General features: G+C 44.8%; 1 protein-coding gene across 3 annotated transcripts; it reads right to left on the bottom strand.

The window, feature by feature from the left end:
* Positions 1 to 1,829: 1,829 nt before the first annotated feature.
* LOC117428177 (potassium voltage-gated channel subfamily A member 3-like) lies at positions 1,830 to 9,240 on the bottom strand. 3 transcript variants are annotated; one of them, XR_009309487.1, is made up of 3 exons: positions 5,387 to 5,976; positions 4,516 to 4,607; positions 1,830 to 2,455 (listed from the first exon to the last, which is right to left on the bottom strand). XR_009309487.1 is itself a non-coding variant. In XM_034046933.3 (3 exons), the coding sequence occupies exon 1, from the start codon at positions 8,987 to 8,989 to the stop codon at positions 7,424 to 7,426; it is 1,566 nt and encodes a 521-aa protein (XP_033902824.2). In that variant the 5' UTR covers positions 8,990 to 9,240; the 3' UTR covers positions 1,830 to 2,455; positions 4,516 to 4,607; positions 5,983 to 7,423. The 3 variants fall into 3 exon arrangements, 2 of the variants coding, with proteins under 2 accessions (XP_033902824.2, XP_058860497.1); XM_034046933.3 differs by lacking the exon at positions 5,387 to 5,976 and adding an exon at positions 5,983 to 9,240; XM_059004514.1 differs by lacking the exons at positions 4,516 to 4,607; positions 5,387 to 5,976 and adding an exon at positions 5,983 to 9,240.
* Between the last annotated feature and the right edge of the window lie 754 nt (positions 9,241 to 9,994).

The following is a 9,994-nucleotide window of genomic DNA, read 5'->3' as shown; positions in this document are numbered from 1 at the left end:
GATAGAATAGCATCGTGTCTGTAACCCTGGGATGCCATGGCACCACACTGGATTAGTAGTGTGGACTGGTTATCCATACTCCAGAGTGAGGATATCAATCAGAGGTACTGGAGTTTCTGTTGAAGTCCGTTTGGTACAAGTAGCCTTCAGAGGCTCAGACAGCATACCAGCCGTCGCTTCTACTGCGTGACCTTCTCAGAGTTTAATGCCTTTTAATAATTCATTTCTCGTGCTCTAATAAAGCCAAGGGCAGCGGGAACCCTGAGCTCACATTCCCTGACTGATCTCGTCGTCCCCCCCATTTCTCCCTTTCATGTCTTTTCTGAAATAAAACGCAGAAATGAAATGAGATCAGCCTCCCACACTCATTTTTCTGCGAGCGGTATTTGATTTGAGCGGTGTGCCCAGAAAAGTGTTTGATCTCACAGCCCACTTGAAATGGTCTTCAGACATACCTCTTAAACACTCAGTGCTGCAGTGGCATAATATATCCTTGATGTATTCCAATTACATTTACAAATTGAATGTGGATTTAAATAATAAATTCCATGCCCATATTTTCTTTATTATTTGAGACAGACAGCTGGAACAACGTCTTCATGGCTTTCTTCTCTGGAGGTCTGGGTTGGAGCTGTCTCAGGACACAAGGGACAGGACAGTGGACATCTAGCTTTCTGAGTGGTGTGTAAGGGGACAGTGTTATGTGATCCATTAATGTTTTCCATGACTTCCTCTGTGCCAGTGCAGGTATTCACCACTCTAGATAAGCACAGGGCCAGCTCTTTATATCGAGGGCCCGCGGGGGGAAGGCATGCTGCAGATTAAGGGGTCTTTAACTGTAGATGATTATAGCACCAGAAAAGCACACAGTCCAATTTCAGTGGTTCTCAAATAGCACGCAGCCAAGCTGAATGACCATTTATCGATTCCATTGTCGTTGCTGCAATTTTCTGTATAACAGATTGCTGTGATAGGAGACAAAGAAAGCATTGTTCAAGCTCCAGCGAAAAATCACCAGCCGCTATTCTGAGGTGCGAGAAGCTTGCCATTTTAATGGCTTTTTTTTAAATGGCTTTCTGTGAACTTTTCAGTTTAAGAATTTGTACCATCCTGGCCACATAATTCGATCGCTCTTTATCTGAACTGCACGCAGTGTAGGATTCATAGCACCTTCTCAGAATGATGCTTTATAACTGAATATTTCTTCAGAAAACCGACTAGATTTCTTTTTTAACAAATGATCAGTTTTATTTAGCTAATAATCAGTTAATATACAGTAAACCCACACCCTACATATGGATTAAGCACTCTAAATGGCTGAAATCATTGAAGCAATCTTTTACAGATTTTGAACAAGAGAGCTCTGCTGCCTACCATGACTTTGATACTGAACCCATTTTGATCAGCTTGTATGCTTGTGTCACCTAATGGCTCCCATCCCTGGATCTGCTCTTGAGAACGCTCCCCAGGGTCACACACACACACACAGCGTTCGTTCATTCCTATCAGTGCTGCCCTCCGTGTAGGAACCTGGGGAGGAGGCAGACCACGAGAACAACCTGCCATAACACTGTCAATACAGCGGTGGTCACCCCCCCGCCATGCTATTTTAGTTTGCTGCATTTCCTTTGAAGACGCTTGCAGTCTGTCTAATTTGACAGCCTTTTCTTCTTCTAGTGTCGGTGTCGCTAGCTGCTGTTAGCTTTGTTTTAAAGAAATGATCTTCAGAATGATGACTGAAATTCACTGGCTGTTCCCAGACCTTTACACACTACAGCAACACTAATAAACCATCGACTCCCCGCCTGTCACGCCACTCAGAACCAGAACACACTAACAGCACTTTTATTCCGTACAAAACAGTCGTAACCATTTACAGAAGCAATTGAGCAGCAATCTGTATTCATAGGCCCAGCTTACTGAACTGACAAGCCAGCCCATTACATGTCATAAAAAATAAAACTAATTACAAAAATAAAGGTGGAAAGAAATGCAATCCTAGCCAGCTCTGTTCATGCAGTCACGATTTTGGTTTCCTGTTTTTATCGTCCGTTGCTACAAATGTGAGATTCTCTCAAAGAATCCCAGTGCACTATACAGAGTGCTCGGAGTGCTCTACAGTACAGAGCGCTGCCCGGCAACAGCAGCATTATCATGGGCCCGTACGGTCAAAGACCACTCATTCAAATAACAAGGTAGTGACAGAACATTGGCAGATTCACATGAAGAGGCTCACTTCTCTTCTACACGGCTTGCTGTCAGGGTGTGGGATAGGCGCTGTGTGAAAAGGCAGTCTGTGCCTGTCGCTGGAGACGTCCCTCCTCTCTCTCTCTCTCAAGAGACTCAGTCATGTCTCGTGCTGTATTCAGGAGCTGAGTAACTGCCACAGGCTTGGCGTTGAAGGCAGAGAGGTCAGGTAATGCAGCTGTTGCTTGTGAGCTGGCATCTCTCGATCCTGCAAAAGAATTAAACAAGATGGTTTATATTCTCAACGCCAGTATACTGCTTTTATAACCAGCCGAAACATCTAGAAAAGACTTCCTTTAATTGGTGTACAGCTTGCCGTTTTAATGGGTATTGATGTGCGATATTGAGAGTTCCTCATATTTCTCCCTGGCTTTGATCTCACTTGGAGAATCGGTGTGTTCTTTCACCTGATCCATGGTAGAGTATAGATTGCTTACAGACTTTAGAGACATTTAGAGTTACCCTATACTGAACGATACACTATGATGTGGTACATCTTTCTTTTTAAAGATGTAATAATTGTTGAATATTTGTATAAAGCACATTAAAAGAAGCTGGCTCTTTTTGCACATGTGAAATGTTTGTAAATTGTATATTTGGGGACATTAGTAATTAGAATTCCATTATCACATACAAGCTCGCCATTCACAGATCTGTTTAAAATTCTGGAAATTCTGCTGCCTTATAATACCGAGATCCAAATCTTCACCCTAAACTTAGAAATATCATGAGAAACATACAGCAATGCTGGAGAAGGTGACGCATTATTTAATTACAGCAAGCACGTGGATCGCATCACTAGTTGCACTCAGCGCCACTGAGACAATGTCAAAGCAACCTCCTGCAGTCTTAATGGCACAGCTGCAGTGGCAGTTTTGACTCAAATCCAGGTTTGATCTGCTGCCTGTGAATCTCTAAGACAAAAGATCAGTGCCTCGTCAGACTGGCCCCATTCCAGCGAGGAGGAGACGAAGCTGAAACGTACCTTCAGGTCACCAGCATCTGGAACAATACTGGAGGCAAAAACAGCAATGTGGAGGAGTGAGGAGAAAAGGGCCGGTATCAATGAAATCAAAGGCACGGCAATCCCTATTCTTCATGAGACACACACACACACACACACACACACACACACACACACACACACACACACACACACACACACACACAAACCCTTACTATCAATGAAATCAAAGGCACGGCAAGCCCTATTCTTCATGAGACACACACACACAAACCCTTACTATAGGGATACCCTCACATCGTCGGATTAGACTGAAGAAAAACTCAGATTCTCAGGCAAGTGCAAAGCCAGGCAGATAAAGAGAAGAAGATGATACACAAACCTAGAGCAACGAAAACCCACAAACACCGAGAATGATTGCAGCCACCACCATACAAAGGGGAATGTGTGTGTATATATATATATATATATAGATATATAGATATATATATATATATACACACACAAACAAATGTACATTATATTTGAGGATATTTACTCTTTTTGTAAATCTTCTTTTAAAATCAGTCCACTGCCTTGAGCTAGAACCAGCTTCATTGTGGGAGCGGTCACATTAAACCGGTCCTGCAGGGGCCCGGGATGCTTTCATTACTCAAGAACATCTGGTGCCTCGAAATACCCGGCCCAGCTCTTATTAATATTCTCTTCACATCGATTTTCATTCTGGGAGGGAAGCAAGCCTCCTGGAATACATTGTAACCCAGGATTATTATAATCAACTCCATGTGCCGAGAGCACGGTGGAACAGCCAAGTCTCAATCCCATTCTCAGCTGTTCCCTGTTGAGCTTCAGAGTGGCTTCATGTGGCACTCATTCAGAAGAAGCCTGTTTTATCCTGACACAACGCAACGGGACTTGATTAGAAGCAAAGGCTAGCCTATTATTTCACCCGCGTTTTTATCAACCCCCACTGAGAATGTGTAGCTGTGTTCCCTCACCGCAGCGATCCACCAACAAGCCAACTGCCACTTTACACCCAGGAGCGCCACAGGGGATAGCACCCCCTGGAGGACAAGGCCAGCCCTGCAGGTGTCTGCTGGACTTCCCCAGGTGTCTGGTGGCTCCCTGTGGATCAACGATTTCACACAGCCAGAACGCAGCCCTGCCCTCCCCTGGCTGTGGAGGGCAGGGCTGCGTGTGACTCACCTGCACACCCACTTCATTCAAATATTACTCACTATAGGTGCGAGTACCAGGGCTTTGATATGTGCTAGCAAAATGCTTCAGGGTGGTGCTCAAAATACCTTGTTTACTAGGAGTCTCCTACTGTACCAAAACCTGTACTGATGTGGACTGCGTTGGGCTTGAACCCGTGTTCTCTTGGTCTTTCCAGGCACTCGAAAAAGGAAAAGAAAAAACACAAAGAAAAACAAAAAGGGTATAAATAGTGAAAATAAACTTTCAACAGCAACATCAACAAGCAGCTCTGTGAAGCTAAAGAAACGTCACAGAAATATGGTAACTTAAAAAAAGCATTTCAGTATGGATTTGGAGTAAGAAGTAAAGAGAATCTAATGTTAGCTATCAGAAAGAATGCATGAGTACACAGTAAGGAGACTGCCCTTTTTCTTTTTTTAAAAAAATGTGTGTTAGGAATGTTTACCGCATTGTCCCTCCAGCTATCTTTAGGTAATGCAAACAAACCACATGGAAACAAGATGTGACCAAACGTGTGCTCTGCTTCGGATGAAATGCAGAGACGGCTTAACCTTGAACACATGCCAGTAAGGACTGAAATATTGTAATGTAAAACTGGCTGAAATCGTGCAGAGCTTTAAAACTCCCTTCAGAATAAATGAAAAATCCATTTTCAGCCACGTATACGTAATGTATGCGTAATGGATGTACGTAATACAGTATATGCTGGCGGAGAGTTCCATTTAAATGTTCCCACCTAAAACACGCCTGTTTTTGTAATCAGATTACCCAGGTTCGCAGTCAGTAGGCTGGCGTGTTTAAACTTTCCGAGCTAAGGTACATTAGAAACAGGTTAGAAACAGTCAGATCAGTTAAGAAAAAGTCATTCAAGGTTTTATAATTAAAAAAAAAAAAAAACTTCTCCAAAGATGTTCTCATCAGTGAGCCTTTTGTTAGAATAGTGATGCATGAACTTACAAATGCGCATTATAACTAGTAGGTCACACTGCAAAGCGGTTCATCGTGTTTTCTTACAATACTGAATAAACTGCAGTGGAGGAATGCAGTCTCTGTCTCCCATTCCTTCCCGATCATGTCGCGTTTAGTGCCCTAAAGGCGTGTTGTTGTTTTGTTCTCCAGAACAGAGTCGTCACGTTTTTTAAGCGGTGCGGTTAGGGACCTGCTCAAGAATAGACCCGCGCTCACCATTGCGCCTGCCACTGAAACACATTAATTACGCCTGATCGGTAAATGGTGTTGCTAAAAATGGAATGCATTCGGCACTCTCCGCTCCAGAGCAATGGCATTGCCGGTGCGCACGCAGCTGCACGCTTACAGCTAATTATAGCCGCCGCTCAAAGCGAAAGGAAAATGTGATTTCTAGTGACCGTCTCCTTGACCCTGTGACACCGTGCTGCATTACCCTCAGCCCATCGCCCTCGCCTTCATAAAATAAAAGCCACATTTTCACTTTGTAGATGACCTTGAGCTATGCAATACGTCACACTGTCTGTTTCGTCCCCTGAATGGCTAAGAATGAAAATTCCACAGCTCTGCCGTTTATTTAGACTCACCTTCCCCATGTGGCGGTGAATAGCACTCCCTGGTGGTAGATTGAAGTAACGCAGGTGTCTTTCTTTTCACGGTCCCATCCTCCCAGTGGTGTTCTTGTTGAGGGGGGGGCTGTATTCTGGGTTGATAGAATGGTTGTTTGTACGCGTTCTTGTTTTTAGGAGGACTCGCGGATTTAATCTCCCGTCGTTTCTCGTCTCAATCTGATGTGTTTAGATATGGCCATGCCTACGTGACGTGTACTGGTGTTGGGTTTCACGTGGAACAGTTACTTTTGTAAAGGGCTATACAATGAGGGCGTGTATCTAACATAGTTCAATATATAGGCCAATCGTATCTAATTAGAGGGGCCACGTTGTATTCAATGCACAGCCGTCTGTCTGTGTACATCTAAAAGGAATTGTATTTATTTTTTTAATGACATTGCTATTTATTTTTTGTCAGATTGATCCCTTATCTCGCTGACAAGCCTGTGTGTTTTTTTGCACAGCGGCTTGCTCTTTATTTGGAAGGCTTTAGAACCATCTGGGAGGTTGCCGTGGAAACGCAGAGGGATCCCATGGCAACATTAGATGGGGTTGCCTGGGAAACGGTGGTTGCTATGGTGACTGCAGGGCTCCAGGCAGAATTAGTAGCATCCGCATGAAGTCCTTTGATTTGACTAATCTTTATTCTTGAGACGTTCACCTCAGATCCAAATACGTGTCCCGAGTGAATGACACAGCCTGTTGTTTTTTGTATAGTATTCCCTGTTTGAAAATCAGTCTGTTCATTCAGAAACATGTATCCACATGACGACGGCGTACAAAAATAGATGTGCTTCATGTAAATAGTGATACGATCATTATAATTCATTTAACGAGGCAACTGAAGATACAGTATTTAACGAACATCTCCATTTCAGGTTCGGAGGTTTTGGGGCTCTTCTGTCCTTATATTTCAGTTTTGTTGAAATACACGACTTGTCTTTCCCAATTAACAATCCAGCATTTTATAACATTAATAAATCACAGAGCTCACACTATTGTAATAAACACATATCTATTATCGCTTACTTGTTTTACTTACGCACAATTATCTTTTGCGTTGTTTTTCATTGAAATACTTTTTTTCTCACAGATACGCTTTCTACAGACTAAATACGCAATTTCAACATTAGGCTACGGTTTGAATTAACACACAGCGCCTCGGCCATTAAAAAGAAACCAACAGAAAGCCGACGTTACTGGATTGCTCACAGTGATAGCAGATCCTAATTATGAACTAGCAAAAACCTCGAGTCTATGTAGTTATTCTAGCGCGAATGAACTTGACCACGAAGCAGACACGTTTACTACACCTATGACGTCGCCTCCACACAACATAACTGCACTGACACGTCACGATTACTCATAGTAGCAGTAGTATTGTTTTTAAGAAAGCTTATTCCTGTTACGCTCGTTTTTAAACGTCGGTGAAGATCTTTTTGCCGGTCACGCAGTTGTTTGGGGTGCAGTTGCTGCTTGCGAAAGGCTGTTTGAATGCACTGTTCAGCCCTTCCTCCGCCACCATGTATTCCGATTTACTCAAAGAGGAAGTGCTGGGAGCCTTTTTGAGCTCCCCTTCAGAGGATAGATGCTCACAGCTGCCAGCGCGCAAGTACTGCGCTTGCTCCTCGCCCTCAGTCTCCCGGTGGTAGAAATAGTTAAAGTTGGAGACAATGACTGGCACAGGCAAGGCAATGGTTAACACGCCCGCAATTGCACACAGTGACCCGACTATTTTCCCTCCGACGGTGACCGGGTGCATGTCTCCGTAGCCGACGGTTGTCATGGTTACCACGGCCCACCAGAAAGCATCAGGGATGCTGCTAAAGCCAGACGAAGGGTCGTCAGCTTCCGCGAAGTAGACCGCGCTGGAGAAGAGGATGACCCCGATGAAAAGGAAGAAGATCAGCAGCCCCAGCTCCCGCATACTGGCCTTGAGGGTCTGCCCCAGAATCTGCAGCCCCTTGGAGTGCCGGGACAGCTTGAAGATCCGAAAGACGCGCACCAGCCGGATGACCCGGAGGATGGCCAGGGACATGGCCTGCTGCCCGTTCCCCTGGCGCTCGGCCAGTTCCGTACCCAGGGTGATAAAATAGGGGATGATAGCCACGATGTCTATGATGTTCATGATGTTTTTGGAAAAGGTGGCTTTACTGGGGCAAGCAAAAAACCTCACCAGCAGTTCAAAGGAGAACCAGATTATGCAGAGCGTCTCCACCACAAAGAAGGGGTCTGTGAAAGTGCTGCTCAGGTAAGGGGAGGTTCCATTTATCACCGGCTCTAGAGGACCGCGGTAGTCCTTGTCATCCCGGAACTCGGGCAAGGTTTCCAGGCAAAATATAACGATGGAGATTAAAATGACCAGCACAGAAACTATAGCGATGCCCCTGGCTGGCCCTGAGCTCTCCGGGTATTCAAACAATAGCCACACCTGCCGTTGGAACTCATTTGTAGGCAAAGGGCGCTCTTCCTCTTTGATAAACCCTTCGTCGTCACGGAATTTCTCCATAGCTTCCTCTCCAAGTTCATAAAACCTGATTTCTTCAGAGAAAATGTCAATGGGGACATTAACGGGTCTCCTGATACGCCCGCCGGATTGATAGTAATACAGAATGGCATCGAAACTGGGCCTGTTCCTATCGAAGAAGTATTCGTTTCGTAGGGGGTCAAAGTAGCGCATCCTCTTCTTGGGGTCCCCAAGCAGGGTCTCGGGGAACTGGGATAAAGTTTTGATCTGAGTCTCGAAGCGCAGACCCGAGATGTTGATGACCACCCTCTCGCAGCACTCGTTTCCTGACTCGTAGCGGTCCAAGGAGTGGTGTCCCGGGAGCCCTGCCGTTTCCTCCAGCATGTTGTCACATGTGACCACTGTCATGGTGTCCTGCTCGGCCTCGGTGTAACCGGGGTTTATGATGTTGTTGTTTTTGCCATGCTTGGTAGAAGAAGGCGGAGGCGAGTGAAGGAGGCTGAGGTGGTCCTCCATACAGGTGCTGGAATGGAGGGGCAGGGGACGCCGCGCTTCCTCCTACAAGCTCCAGTGAGCTCCAGCCACCGCTGCTTCTGTCCTCCTCTCTCTCTCCTGTTCGTTCTCTCTCTCTATCTCTCTCTCTCTGTCTGACTTCAGTTTCACCGTCTTATATTCCCGCCCACGGCGCGCTCACCGGGTTTATAAACAACCCAATTCCCGCCCACCGTGCGCGAACGCTTGGCACACTATTTTTCCATCGCCCAATCCGAAATCAACCAGACACAAACACAGAGGCTAGACTTGCGCCCCCAGCGCTGGGCTTCACAGACCCCCCCCCCCCCCCCCCCCCCCCCCCCCCCAACCTCCCACCTCCTCGCAGACCCGCCGCTTGCAAGATAATGTCCAAATTGGACCAAATAAATACTTAGATAAATAATAATTACAAAAAAAAACCTTACCATTTTCTAGCGCGCATACCCAGTGAACAGAAAAACGCCGTGCCCGTCACAATCAAGAGTGATCATTTCGTATCCTTTTCAGAAAGCAATGTTACATTTTTACATTTTTAATGTATGTTTTGGTGTTTGATTGTTGCTTGCTAGCTGCCGGTAACGCATTTCCAAATATGTGCGGCTTCTCTGTGTGCGTCTTTGTGTAGGGCTGTCTGTGCGTGCGTGCTAGCTCGTCTTTCATTCTTCAGACACTTGTTGTTTATATATATATATATATATATATATATATATATATATATATATATATATATATATATATATATATATATATATATATATATAGAACCATATAAACTGCATTTATAATAGGAACGAGATTTAAGGTATTTGTCGCAACTGGACAATACCACACCTCTCTGTGGATTATTGTGTTCAAACGCGAAATTGCATATCGACTTTTAGAACCGCTGTTTAAATGAAAATACATAACGTGAATGACTTTCCTTTTAGCTTTCACTGGCATCTTCAAAAATGGTGCACAAACTACCTTAAGTCTGAAAATCGCAAA

This window comes from Acipenser ruthenus, chromosome 30, assembly GCF_902713425.1.
Source record: "Acipenser ruthenus chromosome 30, fAciRut3.2 maternal haplotype, whole genome shotgun sequence".
Lineage (NCBI taxonomy): Eukaryota > Metazoa > Chordata > Actinopteri > Acipenseriformes > Acipenseridae > Acipenser > Acipenser ruthenus.
This window is presented reverse-complemented; position numbering and strand designations above follow the sequence as displayed.

What these genes read in the sequence shown, in the direction of transcription:
- LOC117428177 (XM_034046933.3), bottom strand. Translation starts at nt 8,989, where the DNA reads ATGGAGGACCACCTCAGCCTCCTTCACTCGCCTCCGCCTTCTTCTACC.